General features: G+C 62.8%; 1 protein-coding gene across 7 annotated transcripts; it reads right to left on the bottom strand.

Annotated features, from left to right (window-relative positions):
* Nucleotides 1–3,593: 3,593 nt before the first annotated feature.
* Nucleotides 3,594–17,886, bottom strand: TMC6 (transmembrane channel like 6). Of its 7 annotated transcripts, none has more exons than XM_032456719.1 (21): nucleotides 17,690–17,886; nucleotides 15,292–15,433; nucleotides 15,002–15,144; nucleotides 14,748–14,843; nucleotides 14,295–14,456; nucleotides 12,904–13,009; nucleotides 12,654–12,750; nucleotides 12,156–12,413; nucleotides 11,669–11,859; nucleotides 10,767–10,911; nucleotides 10,063–10,218; nucleotides 9,502–9,653; nucleotides 9,322–9,403; nucleotides 9,025–9,122; nucleotides 8,265–8,360; nucleotides 7,985–8,060; nucleotides 7,035–7,168; nucleotides 6,704–6,880; nucleotides 6,537–6,615; nucleotides 4,558–4,625; nucleotides 3,594–3,838 (listed from the first exon to the last, which is right to left on the bottom strand). In XM_032456719.1, the coding sequence occupies exons 2-21, from the start codon at nucleotides 15,348–15,350 to the stop codon at nucleotides 3,772–3,774; spliced, it is 2,442 nt and encodes an 813-aa protein (XP_032312610.1). In that variant the 5' UTR covers nucleotides 15,351–15,433; nucleotides 17,690–17,886; the 3' UTR covers nucleotides 3,594–3,771. The 7 variants fall into 7 exon arrangements, with proteins under 7 accessions (XP_032312610.1, XP_032312606.1, XP_032312613.1 ...); XM_032456715.1 differs by lacking the exon at nucleotides 17,690–17,886 and adding an exon at nucleotides 17,374–17,528; XM_032456722.1 differs by lacking the exon at nucleotides 17,690–17,886 and adding an exon at nucleotides 17,374–17,527 and having other exon boundaries at nucleotides 15,002–15,141.
* Nucleotides 17,887–17,901: the final 15 nt, after the last annotated feature.

Raw genomic sequence — 17,901 nt, 5'->3', positions numbered from 1 at the left:
TTTTGTTTGTTTTTGTTTTTTGTTGGGGTTTTTTTTTTTTTTTGACCTTTTATTTTGAATTAAAGATGTCTGTAACTCTGAGATTAAAAAAAAAAAAAACAAGTTTGTGGCTTTTAATGTTTCTCCTCATAGAATGTGATTGTCGAAGAACACGCACCGAAAGTTGCTTTCAAAAGTACAACGCTTTGTTGAATCTCAATAAACTGCAATTTTTTTCTTGGCTGTTGGAATAAATGTGTTCTTTGTTTTCCAAGGACAGCTGTAGTCACTATGCACTTTGCATGTGTTGGGAGAGAGCGCTGTCCTACTGTGTAACAAATCTCCTGTGTCTTTTTACGCTGTCCTGAGTTTACATATAATTAGATAAACTCCAAGCTTCCGTTGCTTGACTTGTAATTTTATCATTTGTTTTGTGGTTTTGCACTGAAATCTCATTACTGTTGGAGAGATGCAGTTGAGCCCGTGGCCTCCGCCAGCCGCCAGTGTTGCCCGGGGCAGCCACCGGGGGACCCCCTGCCCCTCTCGCCCAGGACCCGGGCTGGAAGTCAGCGACACTCGGAGGGAAGAGCGTCGGGAAGGGCTTCGGTGTTCGCTAGACATCGCGCTCCCGTGCCTGCGGGGCAGCCGCGGCTAACTGCAGCGGAGCGTTCGCACCGGCGCGGCCGGCAGGGCGGCGCGTACAAAGAGCGGCGCGTTCCCCCGCGGCGAGCAGGCCGGCAGTGAGAGGTCGGAACACTGGGCCTGCTGACTCAGGTCCGCCCCTGGGAGGCTTACCGTGACCGTCAGTAAGTCCAGCACCACTGCTTCTGTCCCGTCAGGACTGTCCCTTGTGACCTTGCTTGGAGACCAGCACAATGAGTGTCTTTTTCTCTCTCCACCCCTAGGGTCGAGTCAGCGTCTTACCAGGAAGACGGGGTCCCGGTTGGTGAGCTTCCAGCTCTGACCAACCTCTTCAGAAGGTTGAGGAAGAGATCCCTGAAGGGTTATAAACAGGAGAGGAACCAAAAGGCTAAAGGAAGAATGAAACTCAGAACGTGGATGATCAGCACAGACCCCACATCCCAGTGTGAGCCTGGAGGGAGCGACTGTGGCGCTGGGAGCCAAGCCCGCCACCAGTGTCCGCTTGGGGCCGGTGTGTCCGGAGTTACTACAGGGGAGCCAACTGTCCCAGCGCTGCTCCCCGAGAGCAAGTTCAGGGCCTCAGCAATGTCCAGAGGATGACGTTCATGGAGGAGTGACAGCCCGGGGGGAAGCAGGGGATAGGTGGGGAGCACGGCGTGAGCGGAGTGACTGCCTCCCTCCTGGAGTCGGGGCAGGTCCTGGGACCCACAGGTGAGGAGGCGGCCTGGTGTCTGAATCAAGAAAAAGTCCAGGCTCGGAGCTGCACTTCTTTTTGATCATTCCAACCAGGCCGTGGGCGAAGAAGGCAGGGTGCTCCGTGGGTAGCAGTGTGGTTTGCAGGGAAAGGACTGTGGAACGGACAGGAGAGGCCGGAGAGGTGCCAGGGCGAGCAGGTTCATTGACGGCAGGTGAGACCCTGGGCGCTGAGGAGCAAGGCGCAGATTCACGGAAAAGAGGGAAGACGGAGACGGGGAGGCATGTCAAGAAGGTTCCTTGCAGGAAGAGAACATCTGGGCTGAATCAAGAAAAAGCTATACGGGAATCATGGTGGAAACATGCAGTTAACGTGTCAGCTTTGCATCGGGTTTCACAGTAGAAACACTGCTAAAAAATGTCAGAATAGCAGTTTCCAAGAGTCAGCTGGTCTTGTTTGGCAGTTGTAGCTAGCTTTTTGCTTTTTTTTTTAAATAGCAAAACTACTGTGTGCCAGGCCCGGTGCTAAGCACTACGTAGGACCGTCCGATGTTCAACAGCCCCATGAGGTGAGGAACGGGGCCGGGAGAGGTTACAGAACACGTGCAAGGCCGCGAGCTAGTAAGGTCAACTCCGGGCCCTCCTGACTCCGCAGCCCCACATGGGCTCCCTCACGGAATGTTCCAGCCAGAGGACCTCAAGGCCACGTCTGTATCAGAAACAGCGTGGACAGGCGATAGCTGTATGTGTCGAGAGGGCTGGCTGCAGCCCGGAGGCCAGGCTGGTGCTGCAGCCCTGGGCAGAATTTCTTTGGAGAATCTCAGTTTTGCTTTTAAGGTCTTTCAGCTGATTGGCCGAGGCCCACACACATTAGTGGGGATAATCTCCTTGAGGTCAACTGACTGTGAGTGCTGAACACACCTACAAAATGCCCTCACAGCGACACCTTGATGAGCGCCTGAGTCAATGGCCAGGGACACCAACTCACCGCTGCGCAAGGTGTCTGCAAAACACCCTTCACCTGTTCGTCATAAGCAGTGTGTCCTGACCTCGCAGTTGTCGCAAGGCAGGTGAAGGGGGCCCGGTAGATCGTGACAGATGGTAACGCGGGTCAGACTGGACGCGGTCGGTCCGTGCCTTCCATGCAGAGGCAGGCATTGCGGGAGGGGGGCCCTGAAGAGCCCAGGTTGGTCTCCCCACCCAGCTTCACCCAGCGGCGCTCATACCACCAGGTCAGGCCAGCTCCTCGTAGAGTCCCTAAGCACCGCCAGGCTGGGTCGGCCACAGCCAGCCCAGGAATCCTGACCTGCCGGGGCATCAAGGGCACCTGGGGAGGTCTGGTTGATGCTGGGGAGCCTCTGGGGCCGAGTCTGCGGAACACCGGAGCACCCCCGTGGGACCATCCTCAGACGAGGGCCATTTGGGGCTGGTGTGGGCCCAGCTGCGAGCACTGCTAACGGCAGTGGCAGCTCCCTGTGGGCCTGACACGGCCACTCGGCCAGGCTTTGCTCTCCCAGGTACCCCTCTGGGACGAGGGCAGGGGGCCCGTCTCCACTCTCAGCTTGTCTCCCACTGGGGCTGCTGCCCTGGCTCCTGCGGTCAGTGGGCACCGAGGCTATGACAGCCTAGTCCCCTCCTCTCTGCACCCTCGGGTTCTCAGCATCCCCCAGGCTCCTCAGACTCAGGCTGGTAGGACCGGAGGTCACCCCGCACCAGTCACTCCTGCCACAGGCCTAGGAACTGGCCAGCCTCTTGTCTGTAGGCTCCTCTCCCCATGGCTCATTAGCCAATGACCCACCCCAGTCCCTCCCTAAACTGGCCCTCCACCCCACCACCAAGAGCCACTAGAGCATCAGTTTATCACCCTCGACACGCCCCGTAGTTGTTCCTGCCCCGTAGTTGTGCGCAGGCTGGAGGGACAGCGTCTGAAGCTGCGGTGCCGTCCATCTCTGCCATCCGGGGCTGGGTCGGCAGAGGGCGCCCTGCACCCAGCACCGAAGCCCCACCGCCTGTTTTATCAGGAACCCCATGTCGGGAGGGGACCTGGTACCATCTGGTCCATCTGGTGAGGCTGCAGGGCCCTGGCCGGGCAGAGAGAGGAGCCTTGAACCAGGAGGAGAAGCTGAAGGGGCTGCCGGTGCAGGAGGCCAAGGTTCCCATGACCTCGACCTGGAGGTCATCCTCGGGGCAGCAGGAGGCGGGCTATGGGCCCGGGGGCATGGCCGTAGGTGCCTGCAGCTGGGCGGCCTGGGTAGGAGCACAGCCTCCCGAGAGACAAGCCCGTTCTGCAAACCATGTTTAATCAGAATAAACAGAGTCCCGGGTGGGGCAGGGTCCGCTGGGTGCTCCCGCTAAGGTGGGCTGCAGTGCCCCCACCCTCCGGCTGGTCGGCATCTGTGCCCGCAGGGCTGTGTGAGCGCAGGTGAGCAGGTGCGGGGCTGCTGGCCCAGCGCTGTCCTACCAGGTGTCCCCGTCGTCTGTGAACAGGGCTGGGGGCATCACAGCCGCCTCAGTTCTACCAACCCTGCCGGAAAGGGAAGTCAGCGAGGGGCCAGGGCCTCGGGCAGCCCTTCCTTCCTCAGGAGCTGCGTCCAGGCCTCCCAGGGTAAAGGCTCGGGAGAGACGTGCCAGGGTCTGGCAGAGGCCTTTGTTGGAGGGGAAGGGTCTTGTCAGGTGCGCAAGGTGGGTTCCTGCTGCCCGGGGCATGTCTCTGGGGAGGGGAGCCCCCGGGAGCCTTGGCCTGCAGACCTCAGCCGCCCGCCTGGCCGCGTCAGGGGTCAAGGAGGGCTGTGTGCATTCAGGAGGGTGTCTGAATTCATCTCCCTTTCTCTGGGCTTAACCACAGGGAACAGGTGGGAAGCGCAGACCTGGAGCAGCCCAGCCCCACTGCAGCATTTTCTTAGGGTGCATTCACCCCATTGGGAAAACAGGGGCAGAGCCTGAGGAGAAGGCCAGCGAGGCTGACCCCCAGACTCATCAAGATGGGGGAGCAAAGAGGACACAGAGAGAGCCGCAGAGAGGGGCAGGGAAGGACACGAGAGACCTGGCTCCACCCTGCCCCCTGCACAACAGTTCTTCGTGTCCTCTTCTTCCTTTCTCACCAAACGTTACCTCTCCCTCCTTCCCCAAACGCCCCACACACGGTGGGGAGAGCGGGCAGGGACTTCCCTCCCCACCCCCCAGCTCCACGGTGTCTCCATGTCCCAGGGGTAGAGGGGCCCCGACCCCTCCAACGCCCCTCACCTGCTCCTCTCCTTTCTCTCGTAGACAGACTGAAGCTTGTTGATTAAGAAGATTTTGTCTTCCCCCTCCTAGAAATGCCAGAACACAAAGGCTGAGAAAACAGAAGCTGTCTTTTCTGTCCAGGACTGCCCTGTTCCAGACCGCACTTGGGGTAGCTCACAGAGCATTTGGCGTCACAAGCACAAAAAGTTTAAAGAAGGGGAATGAGCCACCAAATGAGGAGAAAGTAAAACCAAGAGCCAGGCAGTGAGCAGATGTAATGTACATCTAAGCTTCCTAGTGGCCACAGTGAAAAGGGAAATGTGATCGGCCACACAGTGAAGGCAGCAAAGCCAGCCTGACTCAATTTTAAACTGGCCCTGCCACTTACTGAGTCTGCCTTGAGCACATTACCTTCTCTCTGACCTCAGAGTCACCCTCTAAAAGAGGACAAACGTCTGTCACAGGGCTGTGTTCGTTTTCTGCTGCTGTTCCAGCCAATTACAAAGCTTAGGGACCAAAACAACATGAATTCATCATCCGTCAGTTCTGGAGGTCAGAAGTCCAAAACGGGTCTCACTGGGCTAGAATCAAGGTGTCAGTAGGGCTGATTCCTTCCAGAGGCTCTAGGAAGAATCTTCCCTTGCCTTTTCCTGCTTCTGAATTTGCCACACCCCTTGGCGCACAGCCTCCTTCCATCTGCAAGACCAGCGATGGCCAGTCAAGTCTTCCTCTGACACTGGCTCCCCACTTCCATTTTTAAGGAACTTACAATTACACAGGGACTTCCTTAAGCGACCTCCCCATGTCTCCTCCCCATGGAGGTATAAGGGACAGGGCTGTGTGCCTGAGTAAGCCGCCCTGCCTGAGAAAGACGGCCTGCCCAAGCCTGGGAAAAGATGCTTCGGGGGGTGGCTGAGCTCAGACCTGCAGCCCCAGAGACAGAACTAGGGCAGGGCTCGGCCTCGGGAGGACACTGCCTGCAGCGAGGGCCACAAGGGAATGGTCCTTCAGCCCCCAGAGAAGTGGGAGGTGGAGCTGGTCCCCTCCCAACACAGGCTGTCCACCTGACCCCTCCCCCCTCCTCCCCCCCCCCAGCCCCCTCTGGCATCCGCAGGCCCCAAAGCCCTGTGCAGTGGAACAAGAGCCAGTTAGCAAGATTCCACTTCCCGCAGCTGGGACAGGCGGCCACCTCGGCCGAAATGCCCAGCCTGGGCCCTGTCCCGTGTTTGTGAAAGGCGAGATGATGGGTTAAGTCGTACTGCGTTAATTATAACCCCAGAAAAAGTGGGAGCTTTCCCCAAGGGATCCTCCCGCTGGGAAAGACCTGGCCTGGAGCCCCTGCATCAATTAGCCAGTGGTGAGGGTCCCACGTGAGCTGCACCCCAGCCCTGTCCTGCCTTAGCTGACACCCCACAGCTGACCCCCTAGTCCTTTCTAATGCAGAGTGTCTGGCAGCCACCAGCCCTGGTGTGACAGCCTGGGGACAGAGGCACCAGCTGGCCCCAAGTGGGCTCAGGCGTTGAGTATACAGGTCAGAAACTGCGAAGGACGTGAAAAAAAAAAGAAAAAACAGCGGTGGGGGCAGTGATGTCAGAGCGCCGGGGACGAGGTCAGCGCCCACTGCGTGTTAACAGGAGGCCCGCTGCTGCTGGACGGGACTGGGTGAGAGGCCATTCCTACCTGGGGAAACGCCAGCCCAAGGGGCAGTGACTTGTTTTCAAGGTGACGGTGGTGGGGGGAGGATCGCCCCGTAACTGAGCAGGGAGGGGGCACAGCCCTCAGGGCCAGGCGGGGCTGCCTCTCAGCGGGCGTAGGGGCGGTGCTGGGGCGCTGGGGCAGGCCAGCTGCATCTCCTCTCAGTACAAACTACACATTGCCATCGATGTGACTTGTTTGGCAAACAGCCCCCTTCCACACCCGGGGTCCGGGGGAGGCGAGGAGGGGCCTGACTGTGAGCGGCCGGTGGCCCCCCAGGGGGAGGCAGGAGGGGCACTCACGTTGCTGATCTGCTCTTTGAGGAGGCAGATGACCTTCCGCTGGCCCTTCACCACCTGGATGTTGAGGTAGATCACGGCCCTGCGGGAGATGGGCGGTCGGCCTGCGCCCCGCGCAGGAGCCCACGGCTGGGAGAGGCTAGGACCCCGGCCTGCAGCCCCACACTCACAGCAGCAGGGCCGACACCAAGTAGATGGGAAAGGTATTTTCCAGCAGGTACCGGTGGATCCAGGGCAGCCAGGAGACCCTGGGGCCCGCCCTCTCCAGGTGGCGCACCCACACCTTGCCCGCCTCATACATGGTGTCCAGGGTCCGGAAGGGGCCGCAGATGCTCGAGGGCTTCACCCTGGGGAAGAGGGCAGGTGGCTCGACCCCTCGGCCCCAGCGGAGGCCCCACGTCACCCAAACCGTGGCCACCATCCACAGTCCCTGCAGGCAGCCCTTCCCTAGACCCGGGGGCGACCCCATCCCCACGCCCCCGAGGCCAGGAGCCCACTCACTGCCAGACAGCGTAGCAGAGGAAGATGGCAGCGCCCAGGAAGGACGGGAAGCAGAGCAGCGAGATGAAGACGGTGCTCATGTGGGAAGCCTTCCAGGGCCTGCGGGGCGCCTGGCAGTTGGCCATCAGGCTGGTCTGGAGACAAAGGCTGTGCTCAGCCACCGTCCTGCCGCCGCCCGCCACTGGGCCTGGTGGCAGCCCTCAGAAGGAAGAGGGGCGAGGCCGCAGTGGGTGGGCTGTGCTTCCTGGCAGAGCCCGAGCCAAGGCCCCAGGACAGGACCCGGGTCCCCTCCCCGCCGGGACCCGGACTGCCAGGCAGAGAGGGGGACACTCGGAATCGGAGCACGCAGGCCACCTCCTGATCTAGGGAGGGGAGACCCAGGCACACGGGGGGCTTCTCATCCAGGGTCACTGGTACTCAGAAGGGCTTGACACTAGGAGTGCTTGTGATGTCAACGGAAGGTCTCTGCAGGGCCACACCCCAAGCCCAACACTCTACCATCATCGTCTCAGCAGTGCCCCCAGTGCCCCAGAGCACTGTCCACGATGTACAGGTGCAAAAACAAAGGACCCAGGAGGAGAAAAACCTGGTTCTGAGACAGCGAGCCCACCTCCCCCGACCTGAGGACAGACGACCAGGGGCGCCTCGCAGCCCCCCACCCTAAGCCCAGCCCACGCACACAGGCGCCCAGCCCTGACCACGGCCCCTGCAGGGATGCTGCCTGCCTGCAGAAGGCAGGGAGGCAGTGATGCGGGGAGGGGGCTCAGCTGGCCCTGGGGGCCATGGGACTGTCCCTAGAGGGTGGCCCTAGGCTGCCAGCCCTGCACCAGTCAGGTCAGGGGAGGGTTCCAGAGTCCCAGGGCTGCACGTCTGTCAGCCCAGAGGCTACCCTGGCTGCACGTGCTCCCTGGGCCCCGTCGCCCTCCTCAGGGCCCAGGTGGCACCTTTACCTTCTTGACGTAGAAGAGGAGCAGCAGTTTGATGATCTGCATGGCGGGGAGGAGTGGGGAGAAGAGGACACCGAGCCTGAGGGGGAGGAGGCGAGGGGGCTGCAGTCCAGAGGCGGGGGTCGTGACCCCGTGCTGCGCCCTGGTCTAGGACAGCCTGGCTCAGGCACAGGACCCCGGGAGCTGAGGGGTGGGAGGGCTGGGCCTTGCTGTGTTCCAGAGGGGGGGGGGAAGCTCCGCGACCCCAGGGCCGGGCAGCGGGACGCACGTGGGAGACACTCACCAGGTCAGGGTCTGCCCGTAAATCAGCTCCAGGACGTTCCCAGCAATGTCGAACTCAGGCTTCCCCCTCCTCTTCAGTGTCCGCTCGGAGATGAGCCTGGGGCAGAGGAGCCCCCGGGGTCCGCAGGAGGGCAGGCACCCCGGCCGGGGACCCACCCGCCACGCTGACCATCCCGCCCGTCCCCGCCCCCCGGCACCCAGCAAGGTCGAGGGGAGACGGCAGCCGGGGTCCCACCCCAAGGGGTCCGCACTGCCGCGGGCTTCGTCCCTGTCCTTTTTCGAAGCCCGTACAGATGCTCCCGGGTGTAAACACGCACGTCGGCATCCGACGTTTTACTTCTAAAAATCTTGTGAAGTTAATACATTCTCAAAGAAAACACAAAGAGAAGGAAATACAAAACACCCGCCACACGAGCACCACAGCGAGGCCCTCGGAAAATGTCCTTCCACTTCTATCCTTCCTTCCGACCCCTTTTTCCATCATACGAGACTCACGTTGTATCATATGCGTCACTTTGAAACCTGTTTTCCTTTCCGATTTAAAAATAGGTTCCATCCTGTGTCCTAAGTGTTTTTCTCGGTTCAGTGATGTCTTACAGAGGAGCTGTCACGGGTGGAGATTTAAGGACTGCTATTCAGGGACTCGAGAACCACCCAGGTGACCCTCGTCACCACGCTGGTGAGGATGCTGGGAGCCCTTCGGAGCTGGGAAGCCCAGATGTCCAGGAGGTGAGAGCTGGGACCCGCCCCTGGGGCCTCACCTCCACACCAGCTCCCCGAAAAGTGTGTCCAGCAATGTGAAGAGGAAGTCCATCACCATGAGCCGGTACAGCTCCTGGCCCACAAAGTTCTCCCAGCACTGAAACGGACGCAGTCTCAGCCCCAGGGCCCCGGAACCCCCCACCCAGCTCACCCAGCCCATCGAGGGGCCTCCAGTACACTTATAGCCCAGGTAAGGTCCGGTGAGGGCCACCCCCTCCGCCCCACCCTGGGACCAGGGCAGACCATCCTGAGGGGCCCAGGGAGCCTCACCCCTACCAGCAGCGGCCGGCCCTCACCTGGTCCCGCAGGGTGCCCACCCTGCGGCCCAGCCAGTGGTAACAAAGGATCCCCAGGGTGACCATCTTGAGGATGAGGTTCCTACAGAAAAGAGCCGGAGTGGAGGCTGAGGGAGGGTGCCTGGGAGACAGAGGGTGCGCCCCAGAAAGCCCTCACCTCCCCCTGCCCTGGCCACTCACCTGCAGATGGCCACGTACACCTCCAGCACCGGGGAGTCATGGCGCTCCAGGGCAGCCAGGCCGCGGTACAGGTAGGGGGCCCCCAGGTTGAGGAGGCAGACCACCAGGGGCAGGGCCAGCAGCGCCCCCTCCCGCTCAGTGGACCCTGGGCTCTGTCAGAGCAGGGGAGGGGCAGCATCACCGCAGGCGCCCAAGGGACAGGGCCGTGTCCACTGACGGGGGAAGCCGCAGGGCGGGGTCCCAGGGCGGAAGGGGGGGGTGGAGATCACAGCTGTTCAAACCGCACAGGAAGGGGGTGGGGGGAGGAGGGGAGGGCGGGACACAGGTGTCAGAGAAGAAAAGAGAAGATAAAAAACAAAAGGACAGAGAAACAAGAGTGTGAAACAGGCAGAGAAGAACCAAAACAAGGCCCGAGAAGAACCAAAACAAGGCCCGTGAGAGAGGCGGCCTCCAGGGAGGGCTCGAGGCTCCTGGCCGCCTTCCAGGTCCCCGTCTAATAGCTAAAGCGGGAGTCTGACCCCCAGGCTGGAGCCCCCTGGGGGCTGCCCACTCCCCCTGCACCTTGATCATGAGTTCCGAGAAGCTGTAGACGGCCACGGTGCAGCCCAGCGTGATCCCCAGACACAGCAGCCACACGAGCCCCAGCACGGCCACACGCCGCAGCCGCCAGCACATGCTCCGAGGGCCCCGGCGCAGCTGCCACACGGCCAGCAGCTCCTGCGGGTGGCAGCCGGCCTGTCACCCACCCCCGGCACAGGCGCGAGGAGCCCCGGGGACCGCGGAGTGGACACACACGTAGGGTCACCACCCGCCCACCCCCAGCGCCCGGGCCGGTCCCCCGCCCTGCTCCAGGGCCGGCCCGGCCTCTCCTGCCCGGCCTCCCCAGGTGTCCTGCCTGCAGGCAGCTGTCCCCTCGCTGACCGGAAGCCCTGAGGCGCTCCCCAAGGCCAGTGAGGGCCCATCAGCCAGGTCAAAGCTGTGAGCTTCCCTGATGCAAACCCTGCACATAAAACCTCAGAAAGGCAGAGAACGTTCCACAAGGCCCAGCTCGGCTGCCTGCTAGGCCTGAGGCCTCAGACAAACAACGGAACCTTGTGCCTCCTTGTCCTCCCTTGTGGCCTCCTCCCATGGGGGCCAGAGGACACAGGGACTCCCGGGAGAGGGCCCAAGAGCAGCCCTAACCGTCGCCCACTGGAGCAGACACGGACTGGTGTCCCCAGGACCGGGGTGGCGGTGGTGGCCTCAGGCCCCCCCCGGCAGCTCACCTTCAGCTGGGTTCGGATGTTGTCGTGCTGGAGACGGGAGGCCCACTTCTGAGTCACTTTGTAGTCCCAGGAGCAGAAGACAGAGATGGCGTGGACCCCCGAGGTGCTGCCCACCCGGTAGCTCTCCCCGAAAGAGCGGGACATGCTGGGAGAAGCAGAGCCGAGCAGGGATTGAGTGGGGGCGGAAGGTGCAGACAAAACACCTCGGATGCTCCTTGCAGCCAAAACCCAGCACCCACTCGGAGGAGCCCGCCCAGTGCTGGATGGGCCTCCCGTCACCCGCCCCCTGCCCCACCTCCAGCCCAGAGGTCTCGGCCTCCTGGTGGGGCCCACCGGCCACTCCAGATCCGCCCTGTCCAATACTGTGCCCACCAGCCACAAGTGGCTAGAAGAGGGCTCAGGCGCCAGTCCCCACCAACATGACCAGCTGCCTCCCACCCAGTCGTGGCTGCGGAAGATGCTGGCTCACCTCAGGGCCTTTGCACTGCCTCTCCCGATAACCCAAACACCTTCCTCTGGCCTTTCTCTGCCCACCCTTATTTAATCTCTCTCCCTGGGACAAGTGTCACCAGCCCCGAGAAGCTAGTCCGACTCCCTCTCCTGTGCTCCGTAACGACCAGGCAACACAACACCAGGACATCCCCAGCCTCTTCGATGGCCTGTCTCCTCCCACAGACGGCAAGCTTCCCGAGGGCAGGCACCACGCTCATTTACCTTCCTGCCCTGCGCCAAGCACAGCAAACGTTTGTGGAGTGGATGGTGCATGGGTGAAACTGGGGGTGGGTGGGAAGGAGGAAGGAAGGGTCCGTGGATGGTGGATGGACGGACAGACGGACCAATAGACAGACACGGGGTGGATCAGTGGTGCTCAGAGCCAGGGTCATGTGGTGGAAGGTTATTACCTGTAAACCAAGGTGATGCAGGTGATAAAAAAAGCAACCCCCACGGTGAAGAGGTAGGCCAGGGGCATGTTGTAGGGCAGGCCGCCTGCCTCTGGGGGGCACTGGCCGCCATCCGGCGGGGAGGCACACGGCTGGCTCAGCGTGGCGTTACTGTAGTAGCCGTAGTACAGGACGGTGTGGGCGAAGCGGCCCTGCAGAGAGGCGGCCCGGCCGAGTCAGGGGCTGTCCCTCTCCCTGCGCCTGACCCCCCTCAGGCCTGAGGTGCAGAGAGAGGAGGGCACCCAGAGGGCAGGGCGAGGGGAAGGGCAGAGGGGGCAGGGCAGCGCAGGGCCAGCGATAAGCGCACGGAGGTGGACAAAGGCCCGCAGCCACCCTGGGGCTTCCCAGGCCCCACAGAAAGCACGGGGGGCGGGCTGCAGGCCCCTGGGGTCAGACCAGGGGGCAGCCGTGGTGAGAGGGGGGCCCGCCTGCTCCCACCAAGCCTCACCCCACCCGTGAGGAGCTCCAGGCCCGTGAAGGCGGGCACGGAGGCCGGGGGCGCTGGCGGGAAGGCGGCCTGCACGCCCACGATGAAGGCCAGCAGTGGCAGCAGCAAGAGGGCGTTGAAGGCCAGCAGGGTCTTGAGGAAGAGGAAGTAGGAGAGGACGCTGGAGCCGAACTGGCCGCCGATCCGCTTCAGGGCATAGCGCCAAGGCTTCAGGGCCTGCAGCCCCGAGAGCAGCACCAGCCCCAGGTTGTGCAAGGCCTGTGGGGACAGCGGCGGGACAGTCCTCAGGTGAGACTCTGAGAGGGGCACTGGGAGCAGGGTCAGCCCCTAGCCAAGACCCCAGGGGTCAGGCCTGGAGTGCAGGGGCGGGAGAGGTGGGTTGTTCACAGCCCAGAGCCAGGCCGAAGGCTAGAGGACCCTGCAAACAGGACCAGGATGGGGAGGAAGAAGGGTGGCCCCTCCCCCAGCATCCCCCCCAGCTGCCCAGGAGGTGCCTACCAGGACACAGCTGTCCTGGAGCTGACTGCAGCAGGAGGGGAGCCCACGGCCGCCCTGCCTGGCCCTCCGCTTGCCCCTCGGGGTCCGGCTCTCCTCTCTGGGGGCAGAGGCAGTGTCAGGGTCTGGACCAGGGAGGGATCCCCCTCCCTCCCAGGGACCACCCACCGCAGGCTCGGGGCCCTTCTTGCCAACCACCCGACCCAGCTGAGGAAGTGGGTCTGGGGGCCTCAAGAGGCCGAGGGGCACTGACCGCAGGCAGCGTTTCTCAGCCAGGCTCAGGGGCATCCCCCGGAGCACATGGTCCCGCTGGGCCACTGTCAGGCCCTGAAGCTCCTTCACCAGGAGGACCCGCTTCTCTGCAGGGGAAGGTGGGAGTTCTGTGGGTTCCCCACAGCATCTGTCCCTCCCTACACCGCTGTGGCTACTGACGTCCACCCCACGGAAACACAGCCTCAGCCCCCTCCCACCCCCTAGCAGGCCTGGATGGCGCCTCTCTGCTCGCACCATCAAAGCCAGGTCACTCACTGCCACCTGGCCCACACCCCACTGGCTGTCTCCCTCCCACTTCCAATGCCTGTCTCCCTCCCACCTCCACTGCCTGGAGCCCAGGGCACGATCAAGTTCCTAGTGTCCTCCGCGGCCCAGCCCAGCACCCCCTCCTCCTGGACCCAAACTCCCCACAGGCATTTTGCTCTGACCTCCAGTACACCTAAGCCCCCCTACCCAACCTACTCAAAAGCAATGGGGTCCCAACACCCCACCACTTCCCACTATAGCAGCCCTGATGGGGTGAGTAGGGGAGGAGGGGCCTGGAGATCTGCCCCTGTCCTCCCCCCTTTCATCTTCACAACTGCCCTGGAAAGGGGTGCTATTTTAACTACCCTGAAATGCTCTGTCACCCACCAACTGGGGGCCTTGGGTAAACAGGGGGAGGAAACAGAGGCAGGGCCCCAGGGAAGTACTCAAGCCCCTGGCACTGATGCCTGAGATCTCTTGGTTGAAGCTCAGCCTGTGACCTGGGCCCTGCTCCCTCCTACAACCACTCTCCCTTGTTCCCCAGCCCCTCCACGCTGGCCTTCCAGATGCTCAGACAAACCAGCACGCTTCCACCTCAGGGCCTTTGCACATGCCTCATCTGCTCTAATGTCACTTCCTCCAGGAAGCCTCCCTGGATCCCTCTAGGCTAGATGGGTTCCATAATGTTTTCCCGAAGCGCACTTTTCCTCAGCTGTCTTTATCTAAGCTTTAGCCATTCCATTATTCATTTATTTGGTTCCCGTCTGTTTTAGCGAGCAGACAATAAGCTGCATGAGAGCTGGAACAGGCCTGCTTACCAACAACACATCCTAAAGCCTAGACCAACACCCGCAACACTACAAGTGCTCAGCAGACGTGGGGCGCATGAACTAAGGTTCTGAGTGCCTGCCTGCATGAGCCAAACACTGCAGCCCGAAGGCCCCCTCTTCTCTGCCTCGGTGGCCAGGAGGATACCAAGATACTCCTACACCCCCTGCCAAGGGACCTCATGGCTGGGGGCCTTCAGGCAGCCCATTGGAGAAGGGGCCCTGGGTCTGCTGCCAGCGCCCCACCCCCACCAGCCTGACCCCCCTCCCCACCGAGGCTGCGGCCCTGCTCACTCACCCTCCTCCTCCAGGACCAGGGGGTCCAGCTCCAGGTCGTACAGGCGGAGGCTGGGCCGGGCGGAGCGGCCCACGTCCCTGAGCTGGGGCCGGCGGGCAGCCCGGCGGCGCAGCCGCACCGTGCGGTTGTAGAGCTGGGAGAGGATGGCGCCGCGGCTCCGGCCTGGGGAGGCAGCTGGTCAGGGGGTGCGCCCCTCCCGTGGAGGCAGGGGCCACCTTCCGCCCCTTCCCAGGACCCAGGAAAGTCCTTTGACAAGAGACCTCCACCACCACTGGGTTTCCAGGAGCCTATTTTTATCCCCATGACGACTCTGAGTCGTTTTTAGAACCCGGCGAGACTGCCTGGGGCCATGCTGGGCCTGCAGGCAGCAGCCAGGGTGGGTGGGAGCCGAATGGGCCCCCAGCCTGAAACCCCCGCCCCACCCAGGGTCCGAAGGCAGAGGGTCCCACTCACCAATGGTGCGGCTGGGCATGCTGGCCAGGATGCGGAGCGTGGCCATGCTATGGACGGGGACACCCTCGGGCCCCAGGAGAGCCTGGTGGTCATCGCCTGCCAAGCAAGATAGACTTGTCCAGAGATCTACAGACGCTGCTGACTGGCGACCTCCCCCCCTCCCCCACAGGCTGCAGGGAGGGGCTTCCCGGGAGGCTGAGAGGCTCAGTGTCCTGCCCACACCATCCCAGCACCCTACCTGGGCCCGGGCTCACCTAAAGCCCCCAGGGCTCCAGGCCCCGGCTCCCTTTGCTGCAGCTCCAGCCCCTCCTCGGCCGCCCACCGGCTCTGCTCCTGGATGAGCTGGTAGAAGGAGTCATGCACCTCGCTCTCATCGTAGGGGCTGGGCTCCTGGCTGCTGGGATAAGGGTGGGGGCTGGAGCTCAGGCTGTGACCAACCCAGCCCTCGTCCCAGTAGCCCACCCTCTCCAAAGGGCTGTGGTCCAGACTGCCTCCCCCCAGGGGTGATGCATCCCAGTCCCCAGTCCCACCCCAGAGCACTTACCCCTCTGGGTCATCTGGGGTCTCAGGGACACTGAGGACAAAGACCGGCGGCTGGGCCATATCTGCGGCTCATGCCCAGCCGGCCTACAGACCTAGGGCAGTTCAGAGCCTGAGCATGGCCTCCAGGGCTTCCTGCTACACATCTGATGAGACAGGAAGCGTGACACCAAAGTTAGCCCTCAATGCCTGGCACCTCGCCCAGCGACCCGCGACCCGCGACCCGCTCCCTGGGGACCGTGGGAGGCACTACTCCCTAGGCTGCCTGTGCCCCCACCCTGCCCCCACCCACCAAACACGTGGTCAAGTGAGTGGCCCCAGATAAACCTCAGGCCAGAACGGACTGGGGGGGAGCCTGTTCCACCACTGGGGGAGGAGGAGGGAGGGGGTGAGGAAAGGAGGGGGTTCTGGGCAGTTCCCCACTGTCAGTCCCTGAAAGATGGGGAGCAGGTGGGGTGCCTGTGGATATGGTCCTCCGTTCCTCGGGTTCTGCCCCAGGGATGCCACCCTTTTAGTGAGAAAGGTCAGGGCAGCTGACACCTTCCCTGCGCCCACCCCGTGACCCCCCCGCACTTCCTCCCAGAGGAAATCCCACAGGCAGCCGGCGGCCTGGGCCCCCACCCCTCTCGCCACACCAGCCCCAGACAGAGCAGCAGACAGGATGGCCTCCTGGGCTGTGCCCCACCCTGCACCCCCCCCCCACAGCGGTCACTCTATGCAACGCTAGGCCACACTGGGCGACTGCATTAAGGTCAACAGCCCTCCTGAGAGACTCCCCCACATTCCTTCACCCCAGGACGGCCAGGGCAGCTAGCTGGGGGCAGGGGGGCTGGGCCTCAAACAGGCAGCCTTTGTCCAGGCCCTGCCATCACCAGGACAACTGAGCCAGGGCGGCCTTGTCCGGGCTCTTCACCCGTAGGAGCAGGGCGGGAGCAACAGACTCCCAACCACCAGCTGACTGCGCAGGGCCCTGTCCCAGCACGACTGGGCCCAGCCCCAGCCCGCCCAGTCACACACACACCCCCCCCCGCCCTGCCCCTCACCCACAGGAACTCAGCACTCAGAAAAGTTGGTTTAGCTCAAGGTGCTTCTGCGGGCAAGGCCGGGGTGCCTGGACAGAGCAGATCCCAGTAGGGCTGGGCCCACTTAGCGGTGCCCAGTCTCGGAGCCCCTCCTCTTCCCTCCCACAGGAGCACAGTGTGGAGAAACCAGCCGAGAGAGGGGTCAGAGGTGACTCCGCCAGAAAGGGGAAGTGGCTGGAGGTGGAGCCGAGGGTGTGCCCCTCAGTCCAGTCCCTACAGCTGGAATTCCTTTCTAGAAAGACAGACCCCCCCCAAGTGCAGACCGCAGCCCTCTCCCACACGCTCCTTCTCTAGGAGGGAGGGGCCGGGAGATGGGAGGCGCTCAGAGGGCGCCTAGGGGATGAGGGTTCACCTGGGCGCCGGCATCTGGGCACAGCTGAGGACTTCTGCCCGGCTGGTACCCAGAGCCCTGGCACCCAGCACCCAGCACCCTGCCCCAGGCCCCTACAGACGGTGCAGCAGTTTCCGGGGTGCACCATTCCTGAGCCCTGCAAGCTGGGGAGGGGCAGGGTGGAGCCCGTTTCCGGAAACCCTACCCCAGCCAGAAGCGAGTCCTCTGGGAACAGCTACGGCTCAGGAAGAGCCACAGCCCAGCCTCGGAACCCAGGGCCGCAGTAACTCCGAGAAGCCTTGGACCCCTCACCTGCCAGTCTCCCACTCCCCCATTTTCAGCCAGTGGTACCTACCTGTGGAATTAGGCCTCCACTCCCCTGCCCATCCCAGTCCCGACACACACCACGGCCCTCTCCCCTGATGCCGCCAGCCAGCTAGGGTGGGCTGGGATCAGCAGGTCCCCCTGCCCTGCTCAAACCCTGGGAGATCCCGGAGAATCCAGCCAAAGGAATTCGAAGGGGGTGAACTGGTGGGCACAGGGGAACTAGATGGGACTGGGAGGACACAGGCGCGCCTCCAAGCCCCGGAACTGTGCCCTGCCCAACTGGCACTGGCATCCTGGCCGCTCACCTGGGAGGCGCCAGGGAGGAGGGGCCCTGTGAGACGCTCACCTGTCCCCAGAGCAGGTCGCCGGGAACTGTCTGCGCTCCACCAGCTCGGGGAGAGGTCTCAAGGTCAGAGAGAGGGAGTGACCAAGGGCCCAGGGGACAACATGTGGCCATCGCAGGCCTAGAGGGGGCCAGAGGGAGCTGCACCGCCCAGCCTGGACCACGTGGTGGCCGGCCCCAGGCAGGTCACATGACCCGGATCCGTCCGCGGGCGCGACCGGCTCCTCCCCGTCCTCCTCCTCCTCCCCCTCCCCATTCCCCAGGGAGCCCTCTGGCGACTGTGCCCTCTCCCCTGCCAACTTCTGACCCTTCGTCTCACCCGACCCCGACGTTTGAGCAGGGTGAAGGTGTCCGGATGTGTTCCCATCTCCGGTTGAAGCCAATTTCTGTGGGACTCAGTTTCCCCAAGTTTCAAATGGGTACAGTACTTCCAGACCCGCCCACTTCCCCAGGGCGATCATCAAAATAACAGCACGCTGCAAAGCCACACTGATGCAGCGGGCCTTGCAACACCAGATTGGGTAACCCCTT

The sequence above is a fragment of the Camelus ferus genome, chromosome 16 (genome assembly GCF_009834535.1).
Source record: "Camelus ferus isolate YT-003-E chromosome 16, BCGSAC_Cfer_1.0, whole genome shotgun sequence".
Taxonomy (NCBI): Eukaryota; Metazoa; Chordata; class Mammalia; order Artiodactyla; family Camelidae; genus Camelus; species Camelus ferus.
Note: the sequence above shows the minus strand (reverse complement) of the source record. Positions and strands in the feature narration are given on the sequence as shown.